The sequence below is a fragment of the Cercospora beticola genome, chromosome 8, assembly GCF_033473495.1.
Source record: "Cercospora beticola chromosome 8, complete sequence".
Lineage (NCBI taxonomy): Eukaryota > Fungi > Ascomycota > Dothideomycetes > Mycosphaerellales > Mycosphaerellaceae > Cercospora > Cercospora beticola.
The window spans coordinates 440,371-457,691 of NC_088942.1; the positions used below are offsets into that span (position 1 = coordinate 440,371).

General features: G+C 52.0%; 7 protein-coding genes across 7 annotated transcripts; 3 read left to right on the plus strand and 4 right to left on the minus strand.

Moving 5' to 3' along the window:
• Window positions 1-94: 94 nt before the first annotated feature.
• On the plus strand, window positions 95-2,004 carry RHO25_011558 (uncharacterized protein; the record flags this gene model as incomplete). The annotated part of the gene is made up of 2 exons (XM_023602978.2): window positions 95-183; window positions 234-2,004. 2 exons carry the CDS (start codon window positions 95-97, stop codon window positions 2,002-2,004), a joined length of 1,860 nt encoding a protein of 619 aa, XP_023454815.1.
• A 403-nt stretch (window positions 2,005-2,407) lies between these two features.
• On the plus strand, window positions 2,408-3,851 carry RHO25_011559 (uncharacterized protein; the record flags this gene model as incomplete). Its single annotated transcript, XM_065603429.1, has 2 exons — window positions 2,408-2,708; window positions 2,764-3,851. The coding sequence occupies 2 exons, from the start codon at window positions 2,408-2,410 to the stop codon at window positions 3,849-3,851; spliced, it is 1,389 nt and encodes a 462-aa protein (XP_065459501.1).
• Window positions 3,852-4,073: 222 nt separating this feature from the next.
• On the minus strand, window positions 4,074-5,001 carry RHO25_011560 (uncharacterized protein; the record flags this gene model as incomplete). Its single annotated transcript, XM_023602980.1, has 2 exons — window positions 4,074-4,919; window positions 4,969-5,001. 2 exons carry the CDS (start codon window positions 4,999-5,001, stop codon window positions 4,074-4,076), a joined length of 879 nt encoding a protein of 292 aa, XP_023454813.1.
• A 1,543-nt stretch (window positions 5,002-6,544) lies between these two features.
• RHO25_011561 (uncharacterized protein) lies at window positions 6,545-8,032 on the plus strand (the record flags this gene model as incomplete). Its single annotated transcript, XM_023602981.2, has 1 exon — window positions 6,545-8,032. The coding sequence occupies one exon, from the start codon at window positions 6,545-6,547 to the stop codon at window positions 8,030-8,032; it is 1,488 nt and encodes a 495-aa protein (XP_023454810.1).
• A 278-nt stretch (window positions 8,033-8,310) lies between these two features.
• Window positions 8,311-9,309, minus strand: RHO25_011562 (uncharacterized protein; the record flags this gene model as incomplete). The annotated part of the gene is made up of 1 exon (XM_065603430.1): window positions 8,311-9,309. The coding sequence occupies one exon, from the start codon at window positions 9,307-9,309 to the stop codon at window positions 8,311-8,313; it is 999 nt and encodes a 332-aa protein (XP_065459502.1).
• Window positions 9,310-9,812: 503 nt separating this feature from the next.
• RHO25_011563 (uncharacterized protein) lies at window positions 9,813-12,297 on the minus strand (the record flags this gene model as incomplete). The annotated part of the gene is made up of 2 exons (XM_023602982.2): window positions 9,813-12,098; window positions 12,154-12,297. 2 exons carry the CDS (start codon window positions 12,295-12,297, stop codon window positions 9,813-9,815), a joined length of 2,430 nt encoding a protein of 809 aa, XP_023454811.1.
• Window positions 12,298-14,019: 1,722 nt separating this feature from the next.
• RHO25_011564 (uncharacterized protein) lies at window positions 14,020-16,100 on the minus strand (the record flags this gene model as incomplete). The annotated part of the gene is made up of 2 exons (XM_023602983.2): window positions 14,020-14,332; window positions 14,402-16,100. Coding segments are annotated over 2 exons (2,012 nt in total), but the record flags the coding sequence as incomplete, so codon positions are not given.
• Between the last annotated feature and the right edge of the window lie 1,221 nt (window positions 16,101-17,321).

Below are 17,321 nucleotides of genomic sequence, written 5' to 3' on the forward strand. Positions count from 1 at the left end.
TGACATCACCGCAAAAGTCGCGTCCGCGTGTCTCCCGCGCCGCCTCCTCCTCCGACCGTCCATCCCACTAATGCACGCATAAACACGCCTCATCATGGCTCCATCAACGCCCAAGGGCACCCACAGGCCCCGGACTGCCTCCAAGTCGCCGCATCGTCCAACAAAATTGCCCTCGGGAAGGCTGTAAGCAGTGATCAACGACATCCGCCAACCAATGCTGAGCCTCCACACAGCACCAATGCACAACCTCCGCTCTACGTGTCAACATTGACGGCTTCCTATGTTTTCCTAGCCTGTCATACCATTGCCGCTTTGTACAGCCCCATCCAAGACTGCGATGAGGTCTTCAACTACTGGGAGCCCACCCACTACTTGAACCACGGCCATGGCTTCCAAACATGGGAATACTCTCCCGAATACGCCATCCGATCATGGGCGTATACTGGGATCCATGCCATTCTGACTCCATTTGCCCGTCTGCTATCCAGGACGAAGCCCAAAGTCGCCGAATTCTACTTCCTGAGATTTCTGCTGGGAGCCGTGTGCGCGCTCTCGGAAGCGAGGCTGTATTCGAAAATTGCAGCTACCTTGAATCCGAGAATCGCCATCTACTACCTAGGTATCACTCTCACCAGTCCAGGACTGTATCATGCCAGCATAGCCTTCTTACCTAGCAGTTTTGCAATGTACTTCGTTATGCTTGGTACCGCCGCTTTCATGGACTGGCGAGGAGGTCTGCGCACTGCTCAAGGTATCTGGATGGTTGGAATCGGCGCGTGCCTTGGATGGCCGTTTGCTGCAGCCATGGTACTTCCATTCCTCGCTGAAGAACTGCTCCTGGCGTCTCTCAGTGACTTGTATGGCATCAACGAGCTGTTCTGGCGAGTCGTTGATGGGGTGATCAGGACTCTGATTGCTCTGGGACTGATCCTATGCATTGACTGGTTCTTCTACAAGAAGTGGGTTCTGGTGCCGCTGAACATTGTGCTTTACAATGTCTTTAGCAGCAAGGGTCCGGAACTGTACGGAGTTGAGCCATGGCACTTTTATTTGAGGAATCTCTTCCTCAACTTCCACCTCTGGCTGGTGTTGGCGTTACTTTCAATGCCGCTTCTCCTTGCCCAGCACTTTTTGCGTGCCAAAGGCGCGACGAGAGCGAGCTACCTTCGTGGCGTTGTCTTTCTGACGCCATTCTATCTGTGGCTGGCCATATTCACGCTGCAGCCGCACAAGGAGGAGAGATTCATGTATCCAGCCTATCCGGCCTTGATCTTGAACGCGGCGGTGTCATTCCACATAATTCTTGCAAACCTAGGCTCGACCGATCCCAAGGACTTGATCAGCAAAATTCCTGTTCAGCTGCGTCTTCTTGGAATCGTGGGATTTGTCCTCGCTGCCACAGCCATTGCAGCTTTCCGGACTGTGGGCACAATGTCAGCATTTGGTGCGCCACTCTCCATTTACGATCCGCTCCATCGCGTGGGCGTTACAAAGCCCGGAGACCAAGTTTGTCTTGGCAAGGAATGGTATCGCTTTCCATCACATTATCTATTACCAACCGGCGTTCGCGCGAAATTCGTTCGCAGTGAGTTCAAAGGACTCTTGCCAGGCGAGTTCTCCGAAGCTGGTCAGGGATTTGGGATGTTTCCTGGAACCTGGCTTGTGCCGCCTGGCATGAACGATGAGAACCGTGAGGACCCAGGCAAATATGCCGATGTTAAGCACTGTGATTTCTTGGTTGATGTCAATCTGCCGAGTACGCAAGCTACAAGTCTGGAGCCAAACTTCGTCGCCGACCAGAAGCATTGGGAGAAGGTTAAGTGCTTGCCATTCTTGGATGCAGCTTCGACTGGGACTGTCGGTCGTCTAGGCTGGATCCCTGATCTACCTTTCGTGCCGCTGAAGTTCAAGCGCATATATGGTGACTACTGTCTATTGAAGAGGAGGAAAGAGACAGTAGGCAAAGCGCAGCAAGCCTTGCCAAATATCGAGACACTGTTGTGATAGCGATCAAAGCAGCAATGACATCGATCTACCACCGAGCATGCACTCACACAACCTTGCTCTGTCAGCTGGACTTACTATCACTGGTACGAATTGCAGTCGTGCACGCGCGACATCAATCTAATATACGTCTCAGCATACGATGCAACGTCATATGCCGAGTGTATTCTTACCGCATTCGGACACTTATCGCTATCTTGCATTGGCCAAGGCGTATAGAAATGGGGCTAAATCATTCGACGTGGCACTAAAGCTATAGCTGCTGTGGAGGACACCGCGTATCGACCTTCTTATCGCGGGCTCTGAACCAAGCTTTGGCGGGACATCACGCGTATGTCGTACTGTACAAGATGACCCCTCAACGCCTTTGCTCGCGGCCAGCATCTTGGCTACATCTGCGAATATGGATACATTTGTCAAGACGAAGGAGTCGTTCAACGTCTGGGCTGACACTGCCTGGAACTCGTACAACCTTCCATCGTTGGCGAAGCAGCTCCGCAGCGGGAATATGGCGCCTCTTCCGGCTTCAGTCTTCGCTGCTATCGCGGTCTTGACTTTATTAGTGTTGGTATATGCGAAGAAAACGCTCCAACGCCAGAGACGACCGACATGGCTCAGGTCGCGATCTCCAGATCCCGAGAAGCCTACTGCCAGTGTTCAACGACCTGGCAAGGGACCAAACGCAGCGGATCGCGAACCTGGCAGTGAGCAGCGTCCCATATTTTGCCGGAAATGTCTTGACACTGACTCCGACTCAAGCATGGCAGCCAGTCGACTTCAAACGGCCAGATCCGGTGCCATATCCCGACTGGTCTGTAACCGAGACACCGCCACTGCCATATCGTCCCTTCCGCCACGGCCCTGTCTACAACATCACGATGGGGCTTCGCAACATGCAGTGGGATGAGTGGATCGAGCTCGACAACCACTACCTCCGCTACCACACCGACAAAGCCCGTCGCATCGCCGAACGAGGACCAAAGTGCTCCATGATCGATACATCAGACCCTCGCTACCTTGATGGCGCCCTCGAACTTCTCGAAGAACTCACCTCCTACCTTCCTCAACGCTACCCAACCCTCTTCCATCGCACGACTCATGGTCTCATCAACATCCTCACCAAAGAGACCTTCGACATCCGCCCGAACCATCTCTCCGTCAACTCCGGTCCTCGCGAAAACCCCATGCAACTCTGCGCACGCCTCATCCAAGACGATCTCGCCATCATGTTCGAGAAATCCGACGGAAAATACTACCTTCTTGCAGCCTCCATCCTCTTAGCCGGCTTCTGGCGCCTAACAGACAAATTCGGCATGTCATTAGAAGAAATCCATCTCTCCGGCGACGTCCCCGGCTACGAAACAAAACTCCACAAAGGAATGGCCAACTTCTTCCGCCGCCTCTCGCCTGAGAAACCTGTCCTCCGAAACAACTACTTCATCCAAGTAGACGATGATCTTGCATGGAGTCACAGTATTGGACCCGAAGATTCGGAATCACCGAGCTGGAATACTGCGCAGAAAGATAAAGCGATTGAGAACCATTTTTTCCGATCTGAGAGGCAGAGTTTGAGGAGGTTGCCGAGGAGCGGTGGGGTGGTGTTTACGATCCGGACTTATTTCGAGCCGGTGAAGAAGATTGTGGAAGAGTCTGGTGTGCCCGGGAGGTTGGCGAGTGCAGTGAGAAGTTGGGGAGAGGATGTAGGGAGGTATAAGGGAAAAGAGAGGTATGGGGATGTTTTGTTGGAGTTTCTGGATCGGGAGCATGAGAAGCAGGTTGCCGAAGGGTTGGTAGGAGAGGATGGTGAAGTTGTGGGGAGGGAGGAGGAGAGGAGGTATCCGTGGTAGTGTGGTTGTTTCCGGGTGTTACATGACTGAAAGATCTAGTCTGCAATGCGAGGACAGCTGACGATTAAGAGGATTTGTTGTCCGCACCGCTCTGCGTACGGGGAATGTGAATCTTCTTTCTTGGATATTGCTTGGGTCTGGGAACCTCAATCGCTCACCGCTATCTTTCTGACACGCTGTCCACACTCAAAGGTTCTTCACCCAATAGCCCCGTCTCAGACGTTACTCCTCTCCCGGCGCACCCCTCGACCTCGCCACCAGACTCGCAATCACCGAATCCGGAAGCAAATTAAACACCGAATGAAAAGCCTTATTATTCCACCCTACAATCCTCGCCGCAGCATTATCCTCCAAATTAAACACCGAATGAAAAGCCTTATTATTCCACCCTACAATCCTCGCCGCAGCATTATCCTCCAAAGTATCCACCGCAACCTTCGCCACATCCTGCGGCTGATCAACACCCACTTTCTCAATTATCCCTCTCTTCTCACCATGCCCCTGCCCATCTAAATTCGTCTCTGTCACACCAGGAATCACACACGCAACTCTCACTCCCTTATCGATATTCTCTTGTCGGATTGCTTGTGAGAAGGTATGCACGAATGCTTTACTTGCTGCGTAGGCGGCTGTGTAGGGCACAGGCTGGAAGCCGCCTGTTGATCCGATGTTGAGAATTCCGCCGGATTTTCGAGAGACCATGTCCGGGAGGAATTGCAGCATCATGTCTACGATTGCGCGGACCATGAGGTCGACGGTCTTGAGGGAGGTATCCGTCTCCGGATCCTCAGCAAAGACGAATTTCCTTCCAAAACCGGCATTGTTGACAAGTAAATCGACTTTCCAGTTGAATTCTTCCTTGATCTGTTTGTAGATTTTTGCGGGGGCTCCTTGTTCTCCTAAGTTGATGGTGATGATTTTGATCTCAAGGTTTTGGGTGGTGGCTTGGATGGTTTTGGCGGCTTCTTGGAGTTTGTCTTCGGTTTGGGCGACGAGGATTAGACGCCGGACTCCTCGGGTTACGAGTTCTTGGGCGATAGCATAGCCGATTCTCCGCGGAGGAGCCGCCTGTTACGAGCGCGGTTGAGGCTGCGAAGTCGATTTTGGGGAGAGGAACGGAGGGTTCTTCGGATTTTGTGTTGTCTGACATGGTGGCGGTGGTTTAAGTGGTTGTTGTGATAGTTATTTTCTATTAATTGTTGCTGTCGATGTTTTATCTATTGCTCAAGCCCTTTTCATTTCATTTATGTTGATCTCTCCCCATCTCGAATGGTTGTAGGCATCATTGATTCATGTTTTTGACATCACGTTCACTTTGCTTTGCCAAGCGATGGAGTGCAATGTTGCTCCGCTACGGCCGTGAACGCTTTCAGCGCAATATTTCCTCTTCTAGTAGAGGACTTCTCTTGAGCATCGTCATGTATGCATCATAAAGACCTCGTTCTAAGAGAGTGGGATTTTCAGAAAGCTGTCCAGTCCTCATGTCTTCGCTTGGCGTCAATGCACGCTGACGTCCGCTCCCAAACGTGTTCAGTAATCATTCAATGTATTTTCTTTTCTGGAAGCTGTGAACGCACTCGAACCTCTCGATACACTTCTCAAGCCTGGGCAGCTCTCTTCTCTCAATCTGGCATTATGAACTGCCTCTGACAAAAGGTCTTATCGACACGTTCGGATGTGGACGTGTGATTGCGGCAATTCATTCTTCAGACGCTTGCTTACCTGTTCTCTTCGCACCGTCGTGCGGGCTCTGGACTTGAAGCTTCGTGCTGAGAAATGCCACTCCTGTCATCTGCGAGCCCGCTCCTGGGTCGCGGCTACAAGAAAGTAATTCGGAAGCTCGAATGCAAACGCCAGGACATCTCCACATTGTGGCTTCTCGATCAAACCGCACGGCAGAAGCTGGAGAATAAGCAGGCTCTCCTATTGGCACAATCTGTTGCGGCCTCGCTTCACTCACAAATGGATGCTTGCAGGCGTCCTTGAGCCCAAGAAAGTTGACATCTGCGGAAGAGGCTGTAATTTCTTTGGCTGAGCCTAGTGTGCTGGAGTTGACTAAGTACTGTTCTTATGTGCCGCGTACGTTGCAGACTGGCCTTTTCCTCGGAAGAGGTAGCCTGAAGATATCAAATCGTTGAGAGTGATGAATGGCTGGTGGGCCCCAACATCAGATTTTGCTGTCTACTGAATGCCTTGCGGATGCGTGGAACTCTTCCCTCCTGTCAAAGAAATGGCTGGTGTGGATACTGACCTTGTCAAAATTTAGATTGCCCTCAATCTCTGTGGAGTGAACAGGACATAGAAGCAGCGAAGTTCTGCATGCAGGTGGAGTTGATTTTAGCTTGAGGGAGTAACTTTGCTCCGACATGGTGGCGTGCATGTTGCACAGCTTTTGTTATGACTTGGGACTGCTGGTGGAATGGGCGGCATGATGATTATTGAACATTTCCCAGGCCGATACGTGCGAAACTCGACGTGTCTTTTGGGTATGGAAGACTGCCGATCCCCACGTCAACATCTCGGTCTAAACTCTGTCTTGTGAGCCAAGCAAATTCTTGAGAGTTGCCAACGGGCAAGCATGACTTACTTATATCACCTGCACAAACCCAAAGGATCGTTACCGCGCATACACAACTGACGACTATCATCGCCACCGCGAACTCCCCCTTGCTACATGCGGCCTTGTCGCGACTATGGCACTATTGCTAGAATATCTCCAAGGGTCTAGTATCTCGCTGACCGCTCTCGGTATCGTGCTGCTTGGAATCGCACTTCATCGGATCTATGTTGGAGCCACGGGCGAGCTCAGTCATGTTCCTGGCCCGCTGTACTCAGCATACACGAATCTCGTTTTCAAATGGTACAATTTGAAGGGAGTCAGATGGGACTATGTTCACAGTCTTCATCAAAGGTATGGGCCAATCGTTCGAGTGAGTCCCAGCGAGATTTCAGTGGCTACCATCGAAGCCACGAAGGAGGTGTACAAGATGGGAGGCAAATTTCCCAAGACCGACTTTTACCAAAGGCTCAAAGGCGCTCCTCACCTTCCCAATGGCATATTCTTTGAGATCGATCCCAAGGCACACGGCGCCCACAGGCAACGAACTGCTCATCAGTTCTCTGAAAAGTCAATCAAGGGTATGGAATCGTACATCCGTCGTAACACCGACTTGACGGTCCAGCGGATGGCTGAAGACATCGACGCAACGTCACGCACCGATGCCTTCAAGTGGTTCTTCTTCATGGCGACAGACGTCATTGGCGAAGCTTCCTTCGGAGAGTCATTCAAGATGCTCGAGACTGGAAAGAAGAATCAGTACAGCCGAGACTTGGAGTTCATTGGTGAATCCAATCTCTATCGCCTCGAATTGCCCTTTCTCATCAAAATTCTGGCGCCTTTCGGTCTCGCGAAACGTGTTACTCAGATGTCCAAGCGCTTCCACGAGTATGCAAACGAGTCGCTCAATCGCTATTGGACCGCATACCGTGAAGATCCGGACAATGTTAAACCGACATTGCTGACGAAGACCTTTGGAATGGTGGAAGAGGGTATCTTGCCAGAGGACACACTCGAGATTGACGCGCGACTAAACATCATTGCTGGCACCGATACCACAGCCATGACTTCCATCTCAATCGTTTATCATCTTCTACAGAATCAAAGCATGCAGTCACGACTTATCGAAGAGATCGCAATTCTGCCGAAGGATTTTGATGATGAGGACTGCCGGAAGTTGCCGTATCTCGAGCAGGTTATTCAAGAAACCTTGCGGCTGAGTCCGCCTATTGCCATGGGTTTGCCGCGTTGGGTACCTCCAGAAGGCACCGAGCTGTCTGGCTACTTCATTCCTGGCGGCACGGTGATTGGAATCCCAGCATATTCCCTCCACCGGGATCCCAAGATCTTTCCCGAGCCTGAAACGTTTAAGCCGGATAGGTGGGAGCAGCCAACGGCGGAGATGAAAGATGCGTTCGTGGCATTTGGAGGTGGAAGTCGTTACTGCATCGGTATCCACCTGGCGAAGATGGAGTTGCGTCTTGTTATTTGCCAATTCTACAAGAGGTTCCCTCGCGGCGTCGAGCTTGTCCCTGGATTTGATGCAAGTACCAAAATGAAGGTCTTCCAGCACTTCCTAAGTTGCTACAGAGGGAAAAGCTTTTTGATTCAGGAGAAGTCTTGATAATGTCATGAGGAGACGTCCGAGATGAGAGAATACAAACAACCAAAGTTGCGAGAAATACGAAAATGCTGATGTTCCCGGATTTCCATTTTGCTGTCCGCAACTGGGGGGTCTCAAAAGTGGCTGTACACATCTGCGTGATGCACGCGAGTGATGGGAGAAGAGCAAGCAGTGAAGCGTAAGACGACCATGTACGCATTGAATTTTTGAGATGGACACACTTGAGTGCAAGGTGTGATGCGTCTCGTTTCTGGTTGTAAACATGATGGTATATATCTTCATCGTCTTCTCCCGATCCTCATCCCAAACAAGCGCCGTCGAGGCGGGCTTGGTTGTGGTGTTGACGTCTCGCGCAGAGGCATGTCGTATTCGCATATGTCGTCCCATCTGATTTCATCGAGTGGGAGCGCATCAGTAAAGTGGAACTCGTCCGTAAATATCTCGTTTCGTACGATGAAATTGGTCCCGCACCATCCCCATCGTGCGTTCCAGTCTCGCTGTCGGATCTGCTGGGCCACAAGTTCATCGTGCAATTTACGTCGCTCCGCCTCCGATCTGATGTCGGGCTGGAGACGAAGTCGCACAAGCCCGGCACGACTTCTTGCCAACGCGCGCAGCTGATCGGGAATTAATGCCTCCAGCGGAATGAATTCGTGCCAACGCCTTCGCTCCAGGGACGCGCTGGGAAAATCGAAAGTAATGCCATGGAGACGCCATGGATCGCCCTGGTGCCATGCGCATTCAGCAATGTCGTACAACAGGCCAAAAGTGAGCCACGGTGGACGAGATTTCTGCGCGTCCTGTACGTTCCGGTTGCTGAAATTGAGCCACATCAACTTGCCTCTCTCTTCACCAGGCACGCTGACTAGCAATTGGTCTGGCGCTGGAGAACACGGGATCATCCTTCTCCAGCTAGAATTTGGAAATTTCAATATTTTCAGCACTTGTGGGCTCTTGCGGACATACATGTCGTTGAATGGCGAGTGCCTGACCAAAGTTTCGGCGAAGCCGTCCTCGAAGTTACAACTATCGAAAATCGTTGGGAACGTCCTCCGCAAAAGCGGGTTGATTCGTGTCGTATCCACATCAAAGTTGGTGACAGGACTGCCAGGATGCAGCCACATCATCTTCAAGAGTCGCCGATCGTCCGATATTGTCCTCTTCCAGGTCTGGCAGACTCGCTGCACAATCAGGAGCTCTCCTTGTGATAGCTGGCAGAGAACGAGGTATAGCAACGCTGGCTCTTGCAGAACACGCGTGCTCGCTGATGACTCCATTCTTTAGATCCAGCCCAGTTTTCGACGAAGCTCGTATGTCCCTTTTGTCGCTGGCCGTGGCAGCGTGTTTCGCCAAGAGGATCTTGCGATTGAGCACGACTAGATCGTCCTAATGCTCGCGGATCAGATGCAGTGTGGGCGCAGGTCCACTATTTTGTACAACACAGGTGAACATTGATAGCAGTGGCGAGGCCGATGAAGACATGGTGGCTGAGACCGTGATCAGGTTGGATTCAGCATGTTTGATGCTGCGGCTGAGGCGATGCAGCGAACGATGCGGATTTCCAAACTCTCATGGCGTCGATCGTACGGCACAGTAAATTCAACGTGCCGAATATCCGATGTGACACTGTGTACGCAGCGTTGAACATGTCGCATGCCGTTGTGGTCGCGCACGATATTGCTAAGCTCAAGGGTATTGAGCGCTCAGGACAGCCGGTAGGCCATTGTGAAGGGGCGAAATCTGCTACAGGTGAATAAATTCGCTGTGGTACTGCCTGTCATCACACAACTGCGGCTGAATCGTCGGCGGCCTCTTTTCTGAGCTTCTTGACATAGTTCAACGCGCTACCTTCCATTAGCCAAGGTATCTGGCCATCGTGGTAGGTGTGTTCCAGAAGCGTGTTCCAAGTCGAACCATTCGCTGCCTTCACTTGCATGACTAGTTGCTTTCCTGGCTCTATGTTTTCGGTATCCAGAATGGAAATAGTGTCTGCTGTTACAATCCTATCCCAGGCAGATGGATCGCTGAAGGTAAGAGCCAACATGCCTTGCTTCTTCAAATTCGTCTCGTGTATGCGAGCAAAGGACTTTGCAATCACTGCAACACCTCCGAGAAACCGAGGCTCGAGCGCAGCGTGTTCTCGTGAAGAGCCTTCTCCATAATTGTTGTCCCCGATGATGCACCATCGAATGCCTTGTACCTTGTATGACTTTGCAACTTGTGGAATCGCATCGACTGTTTGGTCGAGCTGGTTAATCGCTTGACCTCTAGCATAAGCTAGATCCTTCGGCGTAGGAGACAAAAAGCCGTTTTCGGCGCCTATCAGCAGATTGTTCGAGATGTTCTCCAGATGCCCACGATAGTTATACCAAGGCCCGGCAGGTGAGATATGATCAGTTGTGCATTTGCCCTTTACCTTGACAAGAACTTTCATGCCCAAAGCGTTGCCTGTTTTCCAGGCTGGGAAGGGCTCGAGCAGCTGAAGTCGATCGCTCGTAGGGGAGACAGCCACTTCGATGTTGGCCGTTTCTGCCAAGCTTGCGGGAGCCTGGTAAAGGGCGTCACCAGACGCAAAGGACTTGGGCAATTCCTCGCTCGCAGGTGGTGTGAACCGAAATGGCTCGCCTGTTGCAGACATGATGAAATCCTTGCCCGGAATATGCTCCAAGGAGCCCGAATATGCGAAAGCCGTCACGATCTCTGGAGAAGTGACAAAAGAATGTGTTGCCGGGTTGCCATCGTGCCTCCCAGTGAAGTTACGATTGTAGGACGAGATGACCGAGTTGGGCTCGTGCTTAGATGCACCTTCACGGTTCCATTGGCCAACACACGGTCCGCACGAGCTGCTCAGAATGCTAGCGCCTGCGGCTTCAAGTTCAGTCAAGATGCCTTCTGCTTCAAGTGTTGCTCGGATCTTCTCGCTTCCAGCTGTGACGAGGAGTGGCACTTTCGGCTTTAGACCAGCGTTGCTAGCCTCTCTGACCATGTTGACCACTTTCTTCAAGTCTTCGTAAGAGGAGTTGGTGCAGCTGCCGACCATAGCTTGGGACACATTTCTTGGCCAACTGCTTTTTTGTACATCGCCGGCAAAGCGAGATAGCGGATGGGCCAGATCCGGTGTGAATGGTCCGTTGATATGTGGTTCGAGTGTGTCGAGATCGATCTCAAGCACTTCATCGTAATGCTTATCGCTACCTTCGTCTGCCGTGATCAGGTTGTAGTTGTTCAGAGCAGCATCGGCAATGAAGCCGCGGTCAGTAGCGTGTAAATATCGACCCATAGACTCTGCCCATGGAAATATGCACGAGGTGCTGCCAATCTCTGCTGACATGTTGCAAACTGTTGCCATTGCGGTGGCACTCATAGTCTGCGTGCCAGGTCCGAAGAACTCGATAATCTTGCCCTTTCCTCCAGATACAGTGAGCATACCAGCAAGCTTTAGAATGATGTCCTTTGAGCTACTCCAGCCGCTGAGCTTTCCAGTCAAGCGAACTCCAACCACTTTCGGGCAAGGCAGTTCCCATGGGATACCTGCCATCGCGTCCACAGCGTCGGAGCCGCCAACACCAATTCCGAGCATGCCCATACCACCGGCGTTGGGTGTGTGAGAATCGGTCCCAATAATCAGTCCGCCTGGAAAAGCATAGTTTTCGAAAATTGTGATATGGATAATGCCAGATCCAGCTTGCCAGTATCCGATATCGTACTTCTTACACGCTAAGCTCAGGAAGTTGTAGACCTCAGAGTGCTGCTGCCTCGCGTTCTCCAGATCGATATTCCCGCCATGTTCTGTCACGATCAAGTGATCGCTGTGAACCGTGGTCGGAACTGCCGTCTTTGGTAGGCCAGCGCTAATAAATTGTAGGAGAGCCATTGTCGCTGTTGCATCGTGACATGCTGCCCTATCTGGCCTCAGTTTGAGAAACGATTTCCCAGGTCTGATGTCCTGCGATTCCGGCTCGCACAAATGGGTAAACATGATCTTCTCGCTGAGCGTCAGTGACCTCTGTATCCGTCTCAGAACGGCTATCAGATTGTGCTGCAGCTGCTTGTATGGGAGGGATCGCTTTGTCACGTCAGCAAAGTGATCTGTCCAGGGTGTGCAGTGAGCCTAATGCCACCTTCTCTAGGTTCGAGAGCGGCACGTCTGGCTGACCAGTGCTTCCTGCCAGCGTTGCCAGCTGTCGACGACATCTTGCAGTCTGTCCTGAGCGTGAGGATGCGGTCTGCCTGCTGAGGCCCCTAGCTCTGGAGCGGCAATACATCTCTGTCAAGCCCTTCCTCGCAAGGCGGCGAGGGAATGTCTGTGAGGGAGAACATCTGAGAGACGCGCTTGAAGCCCCAAAGGGCGTCCATTTCCGACTTCGCACGCATCTTCGTGGCGACGGATGCAAAAGCGGTCATCTCTGCCGCGTCAATCTCGCGCTGAACGCGATGCGACGGAGCAGTCCGGCATTGACCGTGGAGGAGAAGAACGAGAGACGGAGTCCTCCGCTTCTCCACTTCCGCCGCCAAGCAATGTCTCCACTCTTCAACTTGGTTTGCGCGGTCCAGTGCTGTCAACGCGGACACAACAATTTCGTGGTATGGTGATACACAATTTAAAGACAGCTCTGTTCAAAAGCATGTGCACCGAGGCCGTAGAGCTGCGCGAGCCGACCTCGGCGATGAAGCTCGACATTCGGAAGCGTACGCTATGCTTCCTATGGACCACCTAATGCCCGCACTCTAGCCCAGGTAAATCGTGACGCTGCGATACATGATCATACGGATCGCTCCAGAACATATAAATAATCTGTGGTGCCACATGAGCATCGGCCTCTCGTTTGATCAGGATCAGCAGGCTGAGTCAGTCGCGATTTCAAATGACCATTTCTTACAGTCGCATCAGTAGTCAGCACAGTTGTTGAACAATCCAGTTCCATGACGACGCAGACTCGTCAGCCACATTCTTTAGCAGAACTCGCGAGGGCCTCTATAATCATCTCCTCATCGAGAATATGTCTCCAGAGCCAACAATTATTGATACACATCACCACATCTTCGAACGTGTGGCATGTCTTGACACAACCACACGGAACGCACTGCTGATAGACTGTAGCTGAAAACTTCCCGTATTCGCTCTGCCATCACCTGACGCCGCCTTGAGCATCGATTGCAGAGTATGAAAGCTTCAAGAAAGACCATGGCATCGGAAAATCAGTACTTGTCCACGCGCTCTCCTACGGCCACGACTGCTCCTCCCTGCAGTCTTTCATCGAAGATCTAAGCCCAGAAGTCACTCGTGGCGTCGCCGTGATTACTCGAGACACCAATGATGACGAGATCAATGAGCTGCATCAATGTGGCGTACGAGGCATCCGACTAGACCTGTACTCCGAGAATGCCATGCGTGATCTCGCGAAGCAGAAAGAAATGCTAGTGTGGTATGCCGAGAGGATTCGGCCTTGGAAATGGAGTATAGACTTCTTGCAGCTGGAATCCGAGGATTGGAAGCCGTTGGCGGGACTCATACCAAGCTTGCCCGTGCATGTAGTAGTTGACCACCATGCTCTGCTCCAGGGAAAAAGTCTGTCTGCAGAAGTATAGTCGCTACCTGCATTTGCGGCGATCACCAGGGCGTTGCAAGCCGGCAATCTCTGGGTCAAGCTGAGCGCGCCGTATCGATGCTCTAATGATATTCCGGATTATGCTGACATGGAAGAAGTCGTTCGAGTCCTGGTGGATGCCAATCCTCGAAGGATCTTGTGGGGTTCAGATTGGCCGCACACACAAAGGATGAAGGTGAGATCGCCAGAAGAGGCCTTGCAACTGACTCCATTTCTGGAAGTGGACGATGGTGCTTGGTTACGCAGCCTGAGGAGCTGGGTCACAGATCAGGAATGGCGAGCGATCATGGTCGAGAATCCAACAACGTTGTACGACTTCTGATGTTGAGACTAATACGTCGCTATGGTGTAAATGTTTTGGTGGCATGGCCACCTTGGTCACCATGTGTTGGGCATTATCCACGTAGGATTCATGGGGTCAACTGGAGAGGCATCCAGCACATCAAGCATGTCTGTAAGCTGATATTCGTGCTGTAAAAATGACTGCAGAGCAATTTCGATATCTGCCCATTGGTTTGAGTCCGTGGCAAGGCCGTGCTGGTCATGTATAGGAATGCTAGCTCCATGAGTCGCTGAGGGTGCGATCGGATGCTGGTTGATACCGCAGGGCCCAGCAAGAAATTCGATGGTGGAGTCTGCGAGGTTTCCAAAGCTTCGGCGCCCGCGCTGCGCGAGGGGCCACCACTCTGCCCTGCGATGTGTTAAGTCGTGATTTCCACTCGAACAGCGTGAGCGATACAGCTGGTACATCAGAACTTACCCTAATGTCAGTAAGCTTGAGCAGAGTCGTAGGTCAGCAGCCAGCTCAGCGACCACTATAGTAGACCTTATTTCCGCGGAACTCCATATACAGTATACGAGTGTAGCTCCGGCCAAGAAGATGCCGTGAGTTCGTGGCCATGAAAGCGCGAGATTGTTCTGATCGTGGAGGTCCCAGTAGAGTCGCAATCTCTCGCTGGCGCTGCGGAGGCATCGTTGCAGCGCTTGCATACTTGGTGTACGGCTGACTCGTGATGGCTGATAGAGCAAACCAATCGCAAAGTGATAGTCAATCTTGATCTCGGTACGAAAGCGGCGAAGAGTATTCTTCGGCAAGTCTTCGACGGCAGCGTTAGTCTCCTGGAGCCACTGGTCAAGCCGGGAGTTCAGATCTGCATGCAGTTCAGCGGCAGTGCTGGAAGGTACATCGTGCGGGATGAAGGAGTACAGCTGTTGCTTGATAGCAGAAATAATAGCTGCCCATTGGAAGTGACTAATACTGTAGAACAGAAAAGCCTGATCCTGCTGAACATGCGCTCTACCATCATGTATGATTTGAGGCGCGGCAAGATCCAGCGTGTTGTCCGAAAAGCCCAGTGGTCGTCCCTGGGCGGTACTTACGTATCTGTCCAGGGCGTAAAGGCTGAAGAAGACTCGGCGACGCATTTGCGAAGCCGTCTCCGTGGTCCGTCCTGAGGCTGTGACGTTTCGGTGCAAGCCAAGATCGATCGCATGGGCCAGTGCGATGTGTAGAACGACCCAAATGTTGCCGCTCTCAGCTGTCAAGAAGCTATGTAGTACGTAAAGTACCATTGATTGGACGGCTGCCAAAGAGACCTCCGCAATGGCGAGCTGAAACAATGCGAGCGCCTGTGCATGAAATCTGCTGGGGTCTGCGCTGAATATTCGTTTCCTGGTTTGGAGATCTGCTGCAATACTCAAGACAAAGAAAATCTGTGTAGCCGCTGTACGAATGGGTATCGCAATCGTGTCTCGTCCGTCATGACGCCCAACAACGCCGTTGTAGGAGAAGACGCGAACGCTATCAGGCCAGCCGTTGTGCTGAAGAGCACAAGACGGAGAAGCTTCCGCAGCAGCATAAAGTGCATCGACCAGGGCAGCAAAGCTAGGCTGATGCAGCACAGGATATTCTGCATGATAGTAGTCGTAGAAGAGCTTGATCATCCGACCACAATCTGTCCTGGACGGCAAACTCTGCTTCAGCAGCGAGAATAGCGTATGAGAACTGCCACGAGGCGAGATCGGTCGGTGTGGTACGTTCTCGGCATCAGATTCTGGCTCTGAACTGCCGTCTTGATGTTCAACATGCTGGTCCTCCGGCAGCAGGCTTGCGAAGAAGGAGCCAGAGGATGATCCTAGGTAGTGAGTTTGCGACAAATTCGTGTTCAAGGAGAAGAGTCCCAGGTCTAGTGCCATACGCCGAGCCTTGCGAAAGACGGCAGAAAGATCCTCGCTACCGTTAGCAGTCGAGGAACGTCTTCTCTTGCTTCCAGTAGTGGGAGTTTCTTGAACATTGCTTGCCTCTCCCTCAGGCCTCTTGGGACCAGCCTCAAGATCGATGCCAGGTATGTGAGTCTTTACGAGATCTTCAAGCCACGCAAGCCTGGCTTGTGCATCTGTCAAGAAAGATCTCGCGATCGTGTTACCACTTCTCCTCGCGTCGACGTCAATACAGGGTACTGTGTTCAGTCAACATCCACACAAGGCTTCCACATTGGAAGCGGACATACCGCCAGCCTTGGCGCATTTTGAGCAGCTCGGAACTTCTCCGTCACATTTAATCCTGCGATCTCGACATCGTTGGCAGGCCAGGCGGACTTTCTTCTGGCGGTGTGGCTCCGGTGTCTGACTACCTGTCTCGCCGGAACGCGACTCATTCATTGCGGCTGTCCCCTTTCTCTAGACCCTGCGCGACAACGAGAGGCATCGTGTGTGGAGACGCAGGACTGCTCCGTGAAGTGAAGTTGGAAAGAGCCTGACTTGCCAAGAATTTTCGCCGCGTTGTGCCGCTTGCCCTCGTTTCAACATGCCCACGAAGCAGTAAGATGTGGTGGACCACAAGGTGGAACCGCGAAGGTCACGGTGCCATGCGGCCTCACAGGTTCGACAGAGTAGAGAGAAGAAGGCATTTTGGTCAAGACTGTGCGTGCTCCAAACAACCAGGTTGAATGATCGTCAATTCGTAGTGTGAGACCCCTGGCATCGAATCGAAGACAGCATCTTCTTTCTTGAGACTGGTTGTCTTCGAGTGATGATGAGATGCACTCTCGCTGCCATTACTCAGTTGCACTGCACAGTTGTACAGCTGTTGTTGCCTCAGTCGAGAAAGGAGTGCCTGAAATCACAGTCACAGTCACAGAGTCGCACTGCTGCCTGGCCAATCAGGGCGGTTTGGAAGCCGGCCAATCGGCAGCCGCCAAGCATTGATCCTACCGCTAGCGCGAACAGCATAAAAGCCTTCAACTCTCCTTCCCACTTCCTCTTCTTTTTTCTTTAGCTCTCTTTGCCTTTTGGCTTAGATCAAGTGTAGTAAGTCGCGCGCGGCAAAATCCCTTGATCTCGACTGCTTGCTGACCACTCTTAGGTATCTGTTCTTTTCAGTTTAATCTCTGAAACGTCACTACGGTGACATTCAAGATTATTCTTATTTTTTGAACCAGTCACTGGGCCGCTGAGCTTGCTCATGTCCAGAGGCACCGTGTCGCTGGCCTTCCACTACCGCCGGCTGACGCGAATTCACTTTTTCATCAGTCTCGTCGCCAGCAGGCCTCGAGTTGGAGAAGAGGCGGCAATCGAATTCCAGCGCACAACTGACTCGGCGAAATTGGCACAGCTCGCAGTCATGCAAATTTGACGTCTGAAGCTCACGAAGCTCACCGCGGACAGTGTCCAGCGCTATT